General features: G+C 47.0%; 1 protein-coding gene across 1 annotated transcript in view; it reads left to right on the plus strand.

The window, feature by feature from the left end:
• The window catches only part of COL5A1 (collagen type V alpha 1 chain), a gene marked incomplete at its 5' end in the record, with an annotated part of 136414 nt that overhangs the window by 101525 nt on the left and 17535 nt on the right, over positions 1–17354 (plus strand). Inside the window, 14 exons of the mRNA XM_080355703.1 lie at positions 94–201; positions 808–861; positions 2023–2076; positions 6087–6131; positions 6569–6622; positions 7591–7635; positions 8665–8718; positions 9295–9348; positions 12548–12601; positions 14199–14306; positions 14490–14579; positions 14672–14725; positions 15360–15467; positions 17178–17285. Of these exons, the coding sequence (XP_080211829.1) occupies positions 94–201; positions 808–861; positions 2023–2076; positions 6087–6131; positions 6569–6622; positions 7591–7635; positions 8665–8718; positions 9295–9348; positions 12548–12601; positions 14199–14306; positions 14490–14579; positions 14672–14725; positions 15360–15467; positions 17178–17285 (990 nt within the window). The remainder of the gene's footprint in view (positions 1–93; positions 202–807; positions 862–2022; positions 2077–6086; positions 6132–6568; positions 6623–7590; positions 7636–8664; positions 8719–9294; positions 9349–12547; positions 12602–14198; positions 14307–14489; positions 14580–14671; positions 14726–15359; positions 15468–17177; positions 17286–17354) is intronic.

Raw genomic sequence — 17354 nt, forward strand, 5'->3', positions numbered from 1 at the left:
GAATATCTGATTGCAGCCCTGAGGGTGTTGCTGTCAATAAACAAGGGGTCTGGGACCTGCCTGCCCCATCAATGCTTCTCTTGTGGTCAACAGGGGGAAATTGGACCTCCTGGTCCCCGAGGTGAGGATGGTCCTGAAGGTCCCAAAGGTCGCTCTGGCCCCAATGGAGATCCTGGCCCTCTTGGTCCTGCTGGAGAGAAGGTGAGTGAAGGATGGAATCAACCAGGGAGGTTTTACAGGAAAAACCACTTTTCTTTGTGTGTCCTGAGTGGGTGGCCAGGACAGTGCCCAGCATGGGGGAGGCAGTTTTAGGGCAGAGGGATGAAGAGGAGCTTCAGGAGCTTTGTTTGAAGTCTGGCCTGAGTTGCTGAACGTGAAGACCAGGGGAGATGGTTTTACTTCTATGGTGTGATTTGAGCATGTTGAAATGTTGGTTTCTTTGGGGTTATCTGCTTGGGTATAATGTCTTTAAAAAAAAAAGACCAGAGGGAAAAAATGGGGAAATGGAAAGTATCATGGACTCCAGTTTAACTTCTAGATGCATCCAGCTGAAAAACAAGAAAAGGTAGCAAAAATCACCGTTCTTCACTAGGTCCCCAACATGTTTACAGGGCTCACTCTGCATCAGCCCCACTGGGCTTCCCCCGGGGAGGGCAGAAGATGGTCCCGGTGCCCTGATGGCTTTATTCCACTCGTGTCATTTCTGCTCTGTTCTTGGCTTCTCTGCACTTGGCATCTCCCCTTTCTGCTGGAGCTGCTCCCAAGGTCTCCATTGCCCAAGCTAACGCCTTTTTCTTTGTGTTTCAGGGCAAGCTCGGCGTGCCAGGACTGCCCGGCTACCCGGGCAGGCAGGGCCCAAAGGTAACTGGGATGGATCCAGCCCCAAATGGCCCCAGATTGGTGTGGGATGTGCTGAGGAGCCCAGCGGACACTGGCCAAGCGCTGCTGGTGATGCTGGGCTGAGCCCCCGCTAATGAGACGAGGTGGAAGGGCAACATCTTCCACCGCATGATCCTTCCTTCCCCTTATGCAGGACACTTACAGATTTACAAATAAGTGACGGTTTCTGCATCACTTGGGTCTCCTGCACAGCGGTGGGACGGGGGCTGCAGCAGTGACGGGTAGAAGCAGGGTCCACGTGAGCTTTGTGCCAGTAACAGGCACGATAGTCCTTCTCCGTGCATTAAGTTTTATATCTTCAAAGCTCTGCACTAGTGTTAACTAGTTAATTAAGGAGAATGGCTAATGAATCAGGGTTTCCCTGAAATTAAAGTAAAATTGCCGTTTGCAGATTCGCAAATGTCCTTTGTAACTTATCTACACGCCCACCTTCGTTTGGGCCATTTGAAAATGTTCTTTTTAAATTAAAACTGCTAATTCCACTACACAGACTAAGGCTGCAGCCGGGTTTTTACATGCCCTGGAGGCTTTGGGAACTTATGTTTTTGTTAACTTTTTTAAGAAGAATATTTTATTATTCATGTTCATTGCTTGAAAAAAGAAAAAAAACCAGGCTTGTTTAACACTAGAGGCATAATTATCTGCAAGAGATTGTTTCCTGGTTGTGGTGTTGATGGTTTAATTTTAAATTTGCATTTTATATCTGGGGAAGGGATTTTTTTTTGCATTTCTTCATCTAATTCATATTTTAAAAGCAGCAGCAGCTACTCTCCAGGCACTCACATCAGAAAGGAACACGCCAGGAGTTAAATTTTCATGTGCGATATATAGTGACTTAGGAGCTAAAAGCCAAAAACCTGCCTGTTCCCTAGGCACCCGGTACAACCATGGGCTTGGACCTTTGCAGCGACTCATAACGAGGCACGGACCTTGTTGTTGGTGTTATTTTTGGATGAAATTTAGTTTCTGAGGTCATTTCGGGTCTGTCTTTGGGTTTGGTTTTATTAAGAGAAGGTTAAAAAAAGGTTTAGATATCCGTGGGTGCTCGCTGGGGGTTATTCCAGGCAGAGCTGCCCCTCGCGGTGTCCTGAACCACTTTGTCTCTATTTTCTTCCCCCCAAGGGCTCTATCGGCTTCCCAGGATTTCCAGGAGCCAACGGAGAGAAGGGCACACGGGTAAGAGCTGCTTTGTTGAGCTGCTTTCCTGGTTGTTTTTCCCCTCCAGATGAAGGTCCTTGGGCAGGACATGGGGAATGCTCCTGTGCTGGCAGCTGCTGGGTTGGTTTTACACCAAGAGGTTGCCCAAAAAGCCTCATCCCACCCCAGGGTGATGTCCATGGTGCAGGCAAGAGGCTCCCAGTGCTGGCTGTTGGGAGAGGAGATTCCTGTAACAGCCCAGGCAGCTCTGCACACAGCAGCTTTCCAATGAAACATGGGACATTTGTCCCTCAAGATATTTTGTAGAGAGTTCTCTGAAGCTGGATCCTTCCCGTGCTGTCAGACATTGCTCAGGGCATGAAGAGCTTTTTAATTAACAGTAATTATTAGAGATGGGTGAATCTGTTCAGAAGCAGTGTGACCCATCTTTAACCGAACTTGAGATTCAAAGGCATAGCTGAAAACACTCATGCAAGTTCCTCCTTTACATAACGAAAGCTGTTCTAAGTTCATAAACACCCTTAAAATGTGGGGGCTCCATCCTCCAGACTTGTCCCTCCCTCTCATCCCACATCTTTGCTCCTGAGTAGGGAATGTCTAAGTACACTGGTGACTTTATTTGTGGCAGACGTGCTTGAATTAGGGAATCCAGAGTAGAAACATAAAGTAATTTGCTGCACCAGCTCTGGTCACAGGGACTAAAAGGGAGGGAGCGAAGAGCAAGGGGAATTAGTTTCCTTTTTACTCTCATTTAAATACAAATGACTTCTAGCAGACGTGTTTGATAGGAGCCCGGAAAATATAAATCACTTTGCACTGCATTAATATCACACCACTGAAATTTGGTTTATATCCACTCCCCCTTGTATTTTTTTTCCACTGAGTAATTTTCATTTCATTCCGAACTACAAGTGCAGCATCTTCTCCCCTCCCTCTGTGAGTGGAGGGAGGCTGTGAATAAGGCAGCTGCTCCAACAGCCTTGAATTCACTGTAGCCCTATAATTACCACCCGCCTTATCGAATATACAGCAATAAAATCCTTGGGCTGAATTTTTGGGTGGTTTAAAACAGGAGATGTGCTGCTTTGCATCCCCGAGCATCCGCATCCCTCTTGCTCCATCTGCTCATTTTGTTCTGGAGGGATGGAGCCTCAGATTGCTGGGTGGGAAACCTTTTGGGGAGTGGAGGAGGTACCAGGAGATGGTGATTTATTAGATGGGGGGGGGAAAAACCCCAAGCATTAAGCTGGTTGAATTTTGGCCATGTCCAACCTGAAAGGGATTGAGGAGGGAGCAGGTGTATTGGGAAAGGGCCCAGCTTTAGGACCAAGGTAATAATAATAAATCAATAAAAGACAAATTCGGCAGTATTTATTATTAATTATGGTAATTTAATTGTTTTTTCTCTCCAGTTTGTGATTTTAACGTGTATGCCATTCCACACCCAGTCCAGCAGTGTGTGCTTGTTTAATCCGTATTTGTGTGAGGAAGAAAAATGTTACGGACAAATCCTTCCTTTACTGCAAGGAGCCCAGCTTGGGAATTTTTTAAAAGTAGCAAAATACTGATTTTTCAATAACCGGTTTGGTATCCTCTTTTTTTGCTTCTAAGTATCCAATTTGAAATAAGTGAAAAGTAATGATACACAGAACAATAGACTGAGCTGGGATCACACCACACAAACTAAATAGAGACCATCAACTTAATTTAAGCCTTGTTGAGTTAGACTTGATAAAACCCCCTCTGTTTTTTCTTGGAATTGCTAAATTTGCTTCTTTTTCATTAGTACGTCTGCATATAGTCAAGAAAGAGAGTTTCTAAGGTTTCCTTCTCCAGTGTGTTGTGGGGTAACCCAATTTGCAGCTGAAACAGTCAAAAATCATTTATCTTTTCTTTTTATAAGGTATTAATATTACACTAATCAACGCAATTGTTTGTATCTCAGATAATAGGAATCACATGTTTCTCTTGCGATCATCCCCACCCAGGAATTGAGATAAGCTTTCGGGGTCGTTATTTCAGCGACACAAGTGGTCTTCCCAAGTCCTTAAGTAATTAAATAGGGTGAAGTTAAATAGGGAATAGTGCCAACAGATCCTGAATTGTGGTGCTGTCAGAACCCGCGGCCACTAAAGATCCCAAAGCTGACAGCACAGCCTCTGGCTGCTCAGTTGCACGAAAGGGCTGGCAAAATAAAAATGGGGAGAGAAAAAATGTAAAAACCAAAATATTTGGTGTTTTCAGAGCACTGTTAAATACAGTGTTAAATATACTGTTAAATGTACCTGCTAAATACAACGATATACCTGTTAAATGCAACAATAGTTTTGGCGAGTGGCCGCTCGTCGTGGTCCCCGCAGCCAGGGCCAAGCTGGGGTGAACTTGCCTTGGATGTTTTCAAACCTTGCTCATAAAATCAATAGTTAGACGTGAATAAGTGGGTCTTATTTTTAGAGCTAATAGGCCTCTGCCATTAGCGCAGGGTAATAGATCTCCCCGCTCGCCCACTCTGACAGACCCTGGGGAGTGTGTGGAGGGACCGAAATCCAGACCATTTATTTTGGGTGCCTAGAAAATAATCTGAATTTAGATGCCTTTCCCTCGGTATCCCTGAAAAATATAGGTCGGCGTGCATTTGCAGTGCTATATAAATTCTTTGCAATGTTACACGGTGCTGTATGCCTGATTAACAATAGCAATAAGCAGCAGAAAATTTTGCTTAAAAATTAAATTGGGGAGAGGAGTGTGTGGGGCTACCTGCAGGGAGGTGGCACAAGCTCCTCTCCACTGGCTCTGAATTTAGCCTCCCGTAGCTAAAGAAAGACTAGCTGGAGTATTTTAAAGTTATTTTTTTAATTAATTAAAGGAAAGTATGCCAGCAGGGTTTATTAAATGGAGCTGCAGAACGAGGAAGGTTTAGCAGGACTAATTTTAGTAGCTTGAAGTTGATTGTAAAGTTTTCTAGCTGCTGTTTTCATGTTCTCCTGGTTAATGAGCGCCAAATATGAGAAAGCAAGATTGTGAGATGATGGATTTGGGGCAGGAAATGGCAAGTGATATTTTAGGCATTCTGTGTTTGTTACGCAGAAAGCAAGGTTTTCTCTTCCTTCCTTTAGCAGGTGATTGGTAACAATAGTGGACCACAGGTCCAAAAAAATAAGATGAAAACTATGGGTATTTTTTTGGTAACTTGACAGAAGCCAAAACAGCGTTTTCAGGGAACAAGCCCTAAGCCATTAGTTTTCTTTTAGGCACAGGGTAATGGAGCTTAACGTGCTGCCAGATTTAGGCCCCAGCCGTCTCTGTCTTTTCTCTGTCAGAATTAATCACAGTCCCCCATTAGGGGAAGCTGAGTGCATCTGTCAGATCTCATAAGCCCGCTGCTTTGTCGCTGCTGCAAAACAATGTCTGAAATTACTTGTTTAGCACAGAGTTCACAGAGATGAAGAAAGATTTGTAAATATGTGGGGCAGCTTAATTGGCTTGAGCGGCGTAAAATAACCGCTCAGAGCAGGGGCTCTGCTGCTGTTATTCCTTAAATATTTAACAGTACAGGTCTTGCAATGGGTGTGTGCGTTGGTGGGAGCCAGCCTGCCCTGCTCCTGCATTGGGAGCTGAGCGAAGGGACCACCAAAAATCAGTGGGAAAAGAGATTTTAGGTGTTGGGAAGCAAAGATGAGGAGTTTTTCTGCTGGTGTTTCAGGAGACTGCGAAGTCCAATGGGCGGCCTCATCTTTGAAAGTCTTTGTGGTGTTTGAAAGGACTTGCAGTACTTTTTATTAAGAGATTCCTTTCCTCAGATGGAAGGTGTTGTCTGGGCATGGGAATTACCATCCAGGCCTGGCCAAGCATTATGAAGGAAAACAAATGAAGAATTAAGAGAATAAACCTGCTGTTGTCCTTTCCATGGCAAATGAGAACAGGAGGTTTTGGGGGCGGTTTGTGCGCAACAGGCTCCATTGCGTGTTCATCTGCTGCAAGCTCAGCCCGTGACGCCACTAACTGCTCTTCATTTTGTTTCATTTCAGGGGACACCTGGCAAACCGGGTCCAAGGGGGCAACGCGGTCCAACAGTAAGGATCCATTTTGTCGTTCTCTTGCCTTCTGAAAGCTCATTAAGACTGTGGGAAAGCAGAATCTGATTTACATCCTCACAGGGTGGGATCTGACTGTTCACAGTTTAAGCTGAGCAGAGGAGACACAGTGATTTGGGGCTGGGGCTCACCAGTGAACATGGTTTAAAGTCACCAGACCTTTGGTGGCCGTGACAAAGGCTCCTGTCGTCCCTTGCTGCTGGTGGGATGGGTTGTTGACCTGGTACAGCTCAGGCTCTGAGCAGCCTGATCTGAGTGAAGATGTCCCTGTTCATGGCAGGGGTTGGACTGGATGAGCTTTGTAGGTCCCATCCAACCCAAACCATTCTGTGATTCTCTTGGGTGCTTTGCTTGATCACAGTGTAGAGCTGTGGGTAGCAAAAGGGCTAAAATGGCATATTCTATGTCTTTTTAAGGGTCCACGTGGGGAAAGAGGCCCTAGGGGAAGCACTGGGAAGCCTGGCCCAAAGGTAAGGATTTGGGGAGACTATTGGAATTGTGTCCTAAAAAGCATTGGTGTAAGAGACTGTCTGGTTCATTGCCTTCCATTTCCCTTCTCTCCTTTCTCTGTTGTATTTTGAAAGCTGAGCCCCCCTGAGCTCCATTGCCCATCCAAACAGCTCATAACCCAACCAGAAAGTATATGCACAGGTCCTAAAAATGCGTTGGCCCACATTTCAGCAGGACATCAAGTACATGCACGAATTAAGGGCCGTTGCAACCAGAAGGGGAGGGAGCACCACACATCAGGGACCAGCACAAGCCTACGATCCACTGACGCTTCCCCAAAACCATAATTTTTGGTGTTTAAGTGGCATTTGAACCACCTTAGAGGTCCCAGACTGTGCCGTGGGTGAAGGGACATATATTGCTGCTGGGCTCCAGAACCTTGCGCCTTGCCGAGCTGCTTTGCACACCAACCTATGGTTGATCACTGGGCAAAATAAGTATGTTTTTGATACCAGCCATTCCAGAGGCACACACAGCTCCAGAACCTGCCGCAGAGACTGATTAAGTGACCATCAATCGCCGGGCATGATGGAAGCAAAGCTTTTGTAGCGAGACGTTGTCACCACCGTGCTGCCGGCTTTAAAAATAAATGTCTCGGCTTTGTGTCGGCATGAATTTTTGATAAATACCTTGTCTTTGTGGCGGCATTTATCTCTCAGAGGGAGGCCGTTATCTGGTGGAAATATCCTGAGCCCACTGACGTTATCTTTCCTGTATTTTTATTAAGCAACATGGGGGGAACAGGCGGCTGCTTGTTTGTCACTGGATGCTACTCCTGATACAGAATTATTAACAGAGAGGGGCCGGGGGAGCCGGTGGGGTGGGGTTGTCACCGTGGCCTTGGTGCCATTTGCAGTCTTTGTGCAAAGCAACTGCAGCGGCGACACATGTATTTTTAATGATGTTTTGTTTTGTTTCTTCCTAAAAGGGCAACTCTGGTGGTGATGGCCCCCCTGGTCCTCCTGGCGAAAGGGTAAGGCAGGATGCGATCCAGGCACATTAGTTTAACACAGCAGACAAGGCGGGTTTGCAGGGCTGAGAGGTTTTTTGGGGTCAGCATCCTACCAAGGACCTTAAGCAGAGAGGGGTGGGCAGCTTGTGGGAGCCAGGATGCAGCTGAGTGTATCTCGGTCAGAGAAAAGGGAAAATCTGTTTGGAAATGCAAAGTGAAACGTGCTTGCATGGAGAGGTCTTGGAAGTGGCCTCTTCAAGGAAGGCTCGAAAGGCACTTCGAGTGTCCTACATGAGCATCGCTCCATGGGAAGTGGGAAAAGCCACCCCTGGGTGTTGTGCAGACAGCCAGAGCTCTGGTTTTCTGGGGGAGCTGGTCCTCCACCTTGTGTTGCTTTCTCCAGATTACATCACACCAGGTGGAAAACACTGAAGCAACGGGACTTTCCTGATGGCAGCCTAAATTTATGCCTTTATTATTTTTTTTTTTTGCCTGGCTTTTGTTTTGTTTGTAGATTTTCTACAAAATTACCCAGGGAGGAAATACATGAAATTGGTCCCTGCTTTGCATCATCTGTGGGTTGTGACCATGGGGATGAGGGGGAAGCTGCGCTCTGAAGAGCATCAGCTGCCTGGCAGCTCTGGCCCCAAAGCCACTGGGCTCTCTCATCCTTTTCATTCTTGCAGGAGCTGGTAGCTCCCAGGTGCTTTCACTTGAGCTGCGATGGGAAAAAAGACCTATTTTTCATAGCCCTGGGAGAGAAGGGCACAAAGCAGTCGATGGCCTGTCCGTGATTACGGTACTTTTTGCCACTGGACAGGCCACTCAATTAACCATGCCCTGTGGCTCTTATTTTTACGTGCTTTTCTTTTTTTCCCCAAGGAATGGCCCCTGTGCAGCTGCATCTCGCGCTTTGGGACGTTTTTGGGAGGTAGAAATAGCTGGCTTTCCATATTTTTGTGCTCATCTGCTGTTCACACAGTGCTAGTATTTCAGAGTAAATCCTTATAAGTTCTCTAACCGTGTTTTCTGGCTTGTTTTGGATCCCAGGGACCACCAGGGCCTCAAGGACCGACTGGATTTCCTGGACCAAAAGGCCCCCCTGTAAGTAACTCTCTTTCTAGAACATACAAAGAAATACATCAAGTCTTTTCCATCCAGCTGTGATTGCTCGTGCCAGCTCAGTCTTAGCTGCTTCCCTGACAAGCAGTGACGTACCCAATAAAAGGCATTACTGAGACATCATGATAATAACCCAACGGTTTGAGATTTTAAATAGCTGAGTAAATCGTGGCTGATTATAAATGTTCGTTTCCTAATGACTCAATATCGCTAGGATCTTTCATGGTTGCTCTGCTCTTTATTTTCCCTCTATATACTGGGAGGACAGCACAACCAAGTAACAATTCTGTCTTTGCAATTATCATACACTGGTGGGGGATCTCAGAAACCCTTTTTGGAGTGATTTCCTTCCCTGTGGTGCACAGCTCGCTTTCCACTCTGGACCTGTAAGATAAATCCTTCTTTGGGAGATGTGTGGGGAAGGTTCTGAGCACCCCAATTTCACTGTAAAATGGATGGGGACTAATGCAACGGCGCAAGCAGGTTTGATTCCATCCTTCTCAGTTTTACTGCTGAGCGCTTGGCTGTGTTCCTTCTCACTCTGGTTTTCTGCCGTAGGGTCCTCCTGGGAAGGATGGATTGCCTGGTCACCCCGGACAGAGAGGAGAAACCGTAAGTAGCCAAAAACCTTGGGCAGATCATTAGTCCTGAATCCTGTCTTGCCGGTTGGTTTTTCTAAACCTTTCTGTGCAGCTGGGGAGATGTGGCCACACGTTTGGTTTCTCCGGAGGTCTATGTGTCTGCAGCTGCATGGGATGGTCTATGGGAAGCAACCCTCTTCTGAGCAGGACAGGTCGGGCTAATGATGGTTTATGTGATGGTTGCCCACCAGCTCCTCTCTCTCTGTCCCTTTAGTAGATTGTGGAGGTCAACATGTGCATCATGCATGGAGAAAATATGGGTGGAGAGATGCGGTGATGCTGGCGAGCGGCATCGGAGGCAGTTGGGTGGTGGGAGCTGCAGAAGCAGCTCCTGGCGAGGTGGGAGGACGTTGGTTGGGGCTGAGCCAGGCTCAGCACCAGCGCTTGGTGTGGCACATGATTTTGTGAGGTGGAGCAGCAGCTGGGGGGGTGATTTCTCAGCAGCCCTTTGGAACAAGCTCCATACCCCAAGGACTCACCAAAGCTCTTGTACCTTTGGCTCTCTGGAGCGTCAGGGTGAAGTCTCCACTTCTGTTCCCACTCCATCCTTTGGAGATGCACGGGTTTTACATCCATCTGTTCCAGAGATAACTTTAGGGCTGAGATAGCAGAAATTTCTCATGCAAGATGGGCTCCTTCCTTTGCAAGCTCGGCTTTCTGCACCCAGCTACCTTAGCTCAGAGGCAGCTTTAATTTTTCTGGAACCTGCAGTGGGGAGAAATAGACGTTTTCCATTTCTTGATGCGCTGCGTGGCAAACGCCAAGAACTGTTGCACAGCAGAGTTACAGCCCAGTTTTGGCAGCGCTTGTTTTGAGAGGAAGGCAATTCCTGGCCAAGATGAGGGTTGCAATGGTTTTCCTCTAGTTTTTCTGTCCGCACTGGTTCCTGAAGCACACCCATGTCAACCACTGCCTTAGCACCCAAAGAAGGGCTTCTCTGCTGACGCTGCCTTTTAGCCAAAGCTGCGCACAAGGGTCTCACCAAGATTCGCTTAAGCCCCATCCAGCAATAATCCCTTTGCTGCAACCCCCGGAGCAGCTCCTGGCTCTTTGGGGACCTCACTGTGTCGTCCCCCGACTGCTTTGTCCGCGTTAAAAGGTTTTGTTGCACAGATGTAATCATTGTTTCTCACCAAAGCAGAGCGATGAGGCATGTGGAAGGTATGATACCTTGGCTGTCGTGCGTCTCTGGTGGGCTGTTTTCTGCAAAAATGACCCTTCTGCCATGTGTTCCTCTGCATGCAATAATTAGTATCTTTCTGTTTGGCGTTTTTTTGGGGGTGTTTATTCTTTTTCTTTGGCTGTTTACAGTCCAGCTCAGTCACTGTTGTGGGTATGTCCCTTTCCCCAGCACCGCATGCTGCATGTTAGCAGATAGACTCTTTGTTCTGTGTTTATTTTACAGGAAAAAAGGAAAACAAAAAGAACAAACTTCCTCCACTCAGCTTTGCATTTTCCTGCCCTGCCTTTCCTAGCAAATGAGCATTAAAAAGGCTTTGCACATTATGCGTTTTTTCCCCTCAACTCATCGCACAACAATTTAATTAACTTGCCTGGCATTTGCTATGCAAGGCGATACAAATCCTGCGTAGTGCAACACCAGATATTCATTTAGGCTCCGTAAGACTGACTATAAGACAATGGTTGTGGTATTTTTAAACACACAATATTCAGGTCAGGATTAACTTGAAGATGAAGAGAAGAGTTTTCACCTGCCAGTCATTACTGTGACATTTAGTCTTCGTTTGCTGAGTTTCCTGTAGCGTCCAGAACACCTACATTCAAATTAGTAGTAGTAGTAGTAAAAATGTTAATTGCATCTTCTGTTATCGGCTTGGAATAAAGCACTGATCCCCAAGTCTGCGTAGTAGCAGAAGTCCCTTTTTTGTCCCCTTTCCTTACACAGTGACAAAAAAAAGCAAGGAGAGAAACATAAAAACAAATTAAATCCTATTTCCACATGGGCAGCCTTACCAGTGCTCTCTGCACCTTCATGCAAGAAAACCTAGACTTGAAATCCGTGTGTCAAATACTTCCCTTTGTTTTACCTTTCATTCAGTAGCAAATAGGCACATTGGAAGTATGCTGAAATATTTGGCTGTATTAGATTTGCAAAGATTGGATTTAAAAACCAGGAAAAATTCTAAAAGCTCTGTTCCAAAGGGTCAGGTAGGATATAAGGGCCCCCCCCTTTCTTCAGGTTAATAAGAGAAGTCCTGCACAGAACTGGCTGAAATATTTTTCTATGATAAGAGCATAAATTGTTCACTCATTTCACAAAGATGTTCTGCCATCTCCCCATCAATGACAGGATATTTATTGTGGTCCACAGACAGCTATAGAATAGCATTGAGTAGTTTTTTTAGCATGAGACATTACTGTTGGCTTGGGATTTATCCGATCCTCTTTTGTGGCAACGAGAAAATAGCCTGTGTGCCCTCAATGACATTTCTCAAGCTTGTCAGCATGCTATAGTAAGAACGATAATTAATGTGCTTTTTAAAGACCGGCTTAGGAGAGCTAAACAATTGCAGTGGTGATAGTTCGTAATTGTCACTCTTCAGAACATCATTAGAAGGAGCTGTCATGGAGACTTCGCTGCTCATCAGTGTTTGGAGAGAAACGCAGTTGTGATTTCTTTCAGCAGGTGTTGATGAAGGAAATAAAGCTGGTGGGTCCTGGGCTGGAGGTTGGTGCTTCCACAGCCCAAAGTGGAGGGTGGTCATCCAGCCTCTGAGCTCCTGGGAGCTAAGCCTAAAGCAGAGCTAAGCCTAAACCACTGCCAGAACAGGGAGCAGGAGAAGGGAAATGATTATTAAGAATTACTCTGACTTTTTAATAGCCATTTTCCTCTGTAAGTGTTAGGAGAGTAGAAAAATTATACATGTATATATGGCCAGTTCTTCAGCCAAGCCATAGTTACTCCATCAAAAGAGCAGAGCTGAGCTTTGAGAATCTCTTTTTCTTCCTCTGTTTCATCCCTGTATAAATGTACAAATACACATTTTCCACTTCTCTTTGATTTCTGGTTTCTTTTTCCTTTGGGTGTCCATCTGTTCCTGGTCAGTGGTTTGACCCGATGAGGAGCAGTCGAGTGGCCGCCTGGGACCCTCACTGGAGCTCTCCTTGGCACAAGTGTCATCTCTTTCTCTTTTCCTTTCCTCCGTCAGGGTTTCCAAGGCAAGACTGGCCCTCCAGGACCCCCTGGTGTCGTAGGTCCTCAGGTAAGAAATAAATGTTCATGCTTGTTCCAGCCCTTGGCAGCTCATCTTCACCGGTACAGCACAGCTGGCTCTCGCAGCTCTGATTGTTAAGCTGGAGCTTAACCACTGGTTATACAGCTCAGAGACTCCTCTTCCAGGGAAAGCAAAACCATGTCAAAGCAAACTTGATGGCTTTGAAATTCCTGACCAGGCTGTGAAATACCCCAACGGGTCCCAGCCCATCTCATTGAGGCATTGGGACAGTATTTAGACAACGTGCCTGAAAGTTGCTGTAAATAAGGTGGCTCCTGTGAACAGAGCGGAACTGCCTTGGTGTAAAATTGGTGCAGAGTGAGAGAGAAACCAGCGACACACAGTCTGACCTAAAGACCTTAAGCAACCAGAGAGTGAAAGGTGATCTCAAGGGGCTGTTCAGGGCAGTATGAACATGATGCACGGGTGCTCTGATGTGCCATTATGATGAAATGTGTCCCTGTTTAATATAAAGTGCTGCCAGATTCTGTCAGAGTTGGGTCATTTTTCTTTTAGTCACAAAGAACTCTGTGCAATCTAGAAATAGTAACTGCACGAGCAGAATTTGTACCCATGAAGTACAGACGTGCAAGGCTTGTGCATCAATTTTGTAGGCAGAGTCCTGGACTGAGTAGGACCAGCTTTGAGCTGAGTCTTCTATCCTGAACTGCTGGGGAAGTTGCTCTTTAATTGCAAAGTAATTAATTTGTCCTCTTTAATGATAGTGTAAAGTCCCTTATTTGAAAATTCCCTGATTAGGGGCAATTCCCTGACTGTGTCTTTCTTCTCAAGTGCAAATTAGGTTCTATGGCAATTTTATTTGTCTCCGCTGCTCGTCGTTAGCGTGATCTGTGGTTGCTGAGCGATGGCACTGTTATTGTTCTGCTCACACTAAGTGGCACCGTGCAGCGTGGCATGAATTACAGCCACCGTCCCAGTGGACACCGACGTGCAGGGATGTTATAGTCTTGTGCACATGGCTCCTGTCCCCCAAAATGGGCCATTTGGGAACCTTCTGCACTGGGCTTTACGTTACACTCGTCACCATTACTGCCCATGTATGGAACAGAGGCAGTCAGTAATTGCTGTGTAGTATAAGCCTAATCCATTTTTTATGCCCTCTATAAGGAAGAATCAGTATGATTGTAGAGTAATTAGGAAGTTTTCAAGCATAAAGAAAACCCTAAGTGTAATAACTGTAGTAATATCATCTCATATATGTGAATGCTTTCGTTACAGAGGTTCCCAGTGTCTCTAGCCTGTCAAGTGCAATGTTGGCCACATCCAAAACAAGGTCCCTTTAGATGCCACAGGGAGCATCTCTGCAGGGTTTCCTGGTGACACTGCAGGGGACAGCTGAGGGAAAGGAGCATCTTCCATCCCATTGCAACCTAAAGGAACCTGAAGGAGGTTCTTAGGGACATGGTTTAGTCACAGTGTTAGGTTAGCAGTTGGACTCAATGATGTTGAGTGACTCTTCCAACCAAAATAATGACTCTATGAATAAACTATTGGCCTGAACCTCTTCTGTATTTGTTTGCTCTGCTGATATCCACCACCTTCTCCTTGATCTCTCTTTCTTCAGGGTCCAACTGGTGAGACTGGGCCAATGGGTGAGAGGGGACATCCAGGCCCTCCAGGTCCCCCGGGTGAACAAGGTCTTCCTGGCCTCACTGGGAAAGAAGGGACCAAGGTAGGGACCAGCAGCCCCCTCGTTTCAAGCCTGGATGCCCGCCTCTCTCCCAGAGATGGAGGGGGATGATTTAGAAAAGAAAGTATGTTTTCTGTAGTGCCTCATCACAACTTGAGCCCAGCGGGAGGAGCTGGGTCTCTATGGATCCTGCAGATCCTCAGCTATTTCTCACTGTCGTTTCAGGGAGACCCTGGTCCTGCCGGCCTCCCAGGGAAGGATGGTCCCCCGGGCTTGCGAGGCTTCCCCGGAGAGAGAGGGCTCCCTGGCCCCATTGTGAGTACAGGCTGCTCGGTCCTTCCAGCAGGAAGGATGCCCAGGTGATGCAGCACCAGCTCTAAAAAATGACTTTATTTCCCTTCTTGCAGGGTGCTACAGGGCTGAAAGGCAATGAAGGTCCCCCAGGCCCCCCCGGTCCAGCCGTGAGTATCCTTGCCCTTACACACGCCACCTAAGGCGTTTACAAGCTTGGCAAAGCCAAAACGGAGGGTTAGTCACAGCTCGGTGCTTTATCCGTTATTTCCTTTGCGCTAACTAACGATTTGCTGGGTATTGCTTTATTTTACAAGACACGCATGTAATAGCTCAGGCGTTTTGTGGTGTCAGCTGTGAACATACATGAGGGAACTGGAATGATTCAGGACATGGAGAATTTGGCTTCTAAGTCACCTGGTTTCCCTCTGAAAGTTGTCCCCACTTGAGGTTCATGCTCAGTGCAGCCCTCCTGGAAGAAAACATTCATCATCCAACCCTCCCTGCTGCATTGGCCTTGAAGTGGCTCAAGCTCTTGTTCCAAGCAGATAATGTGCCCCGAGGAACTGAGCTCCCCGCACCATCCAGAGGAGAACCCAGCCCTTTCATGGATTTTAATTAAAACAAAGATCTGCAGGACCCCTTAGGTTGATGGTACCAAGTCATCCCATGGCAGTCACCCCATCAGATACGCTCACTTAAGGATGATGCATTTGCAACATCCTACTGCTGGATTTTTTTCTGGCTGTATATAGATGAAGCATGATGCTCCAGTTAATGATTCCTTCCTTCTTCTCCGAACAGGGCTCCCCCGGTGAGCGCGGTCCTGCGGGATCAGCCGGCCCCATTGGCTTGCCAGGGCGACCTGGCCCCCAGGGACCTCCAGGACCTGCAGGTGAAAAGGGAGCCCCAGTAAGTACCAGTATAAAGATTAACAGCTGTGGGTTAAATAGAAATGTGTGTAGTAGGAAGCTGAGTGTGGAGACAGTCCCTGGAGTAGGTGTATGAAAGATCTGGGAAAAAAAAAAATTGAATTAGAAAGGAATTTTCTCTTCTTGGGTGCATCAAACCACTGAACGCTAGCTGCTCAACTGCCCCGTTTGTGACATCCATGCTATCAAAAATGGATGTGATCCCAGGGACCAAAACGTCTTCAGGCAATGAGAAGGGATGAGGAATGAACAGGTGAAATGACAGCTTGTGTGACCTCCTAGTGACAAACAGCCAAAGGACAGGCCTCTGGGCAGAGCACGGAGCCAACTCCATCCCCACTTCCAAGGATGCGTTGGCAGCAGCAATTTCCCCTGAGCCCAAAGAAATCCCCACCCTCGCTCTGCCCCACGGAGGGGCAGCACACGAAGGTGCTGGGGAGCTTTTGGCTCCGTTTCCCGGGATGCTGCCGCAGCATCCGTGTTCCCAGGGGGATGCGGGTGCCGTGGAAGTCGCTGCTCCCTGCAGGAGCGTGGCTGAGTCCTGCCATATGGTCCCTCTCCAGAGCCGTCACCAGCCAGCCCGCGCACGCTCGCGCGTCTTTCGCTCCCCAGGCGGACGCGTGAAATGTCACGTGCGGGCAGGGGCGAGTGGGCTGGGATGGCTATTTCTGTCCCTGAAGAGCACGGCGCTGTGACAGTCCCCAGGAAGGGACTCTGTGCCTCTAATTCACACCCAAATGGTTTCACAGGGACTTTATGGTTGCTTACTGCAAACTTAAACTCAGCTTCAGACCCAGCAAAATGAGCAAATGCCGGTATTGGTGATTTCAGACTAGATAACAACAATCAATCACTATAAGTGTTCTCATCAAAAGTGTTTATCAGCCACTGCATTCTGTGTTTGCTGGCTTATTAGAAACTCCAGCAGCTAGTCCAGAGGCAAGAATTTCCTGGTGAATCAGCTTTATGAACATCTGTCCTGCCAAGTACCTATATGATGTATCAGTTGATAGATGAATAGGCAATTCATGTGGCATCTAATTATTCAGAAGAGAGCACCCAGGATTCCGATGCAATTAAATTATATACAAGGAAACTGAAAAATATTCACTGTTCAATTCCTATAAACAAATTCAATTGAAGGCTCTAGGTCAGAGGAATACAAGTAGATGTTTAAGTAGGAGGCTGGCAGAGATTGCTTTATTCACTTCAAGTGTTTTTCTTTGTCCAAAAGCTCAAGAGGGAGCTCAGGGCCCCCTGAGGAACCCCCATTAGTTGGGGATCAGCCAGGAAGGGAGCAGACAGTGGGCACTGGGGCAGCCAAGACCAGCACCAGTAAAAACTGCCTTGTGGGAATAAAAATTAGTTGAGGTCTTGTTTGTCATCTAGAGATGGCAGAGGGTTCAGATTAAATCAGATTATATTGCTATAACAGTGAAATTGCAGCTGTGATCCGAGTATTCGCCATTTAGATTTGTTTGTTCTTCCTTTATCTCTCAAGATAGAAATTTTGTCTTGTTTCAGACAGCGAGCACAGACAGCCGGATGAATTATCAGCTGGAAACTGGTATTGCTGTACATGCCCATATAGTCAGGGGTCATTAGCAGATGAATAAAACATTAGTGGGATGTAATGGATCAATTGGAGGGTGGAGGAGAGCTCTGTGTGACCTGCTTGTTCTGCTTCCAGGGCGAGAAGGGTCCCCAAGGACCGGCTGGCCGGGATGGCATCCAGGGCCCAGTGGGACTCCCAGGTCCAGCAGGTCCCGTTGGTCCCCCCGGAGAGGATGGAGACAAGGTGGGAGCAGCTCCTTGCTGCATGGGGGCACTGGGGAGGAAACGGGCAACATGTCCCATTGCCACCACG

Source organism: Nesoenas mayeri (assembly GCF_963082525.1).
Source record: "Nesoenas mayeri genome assembly, chromosome: 18".
NCBI lineage: Eukaryota > Metazoa > Chordata > Aves > Columbiformes > Columbidae > Nesoenas > Nesoenas mayeri.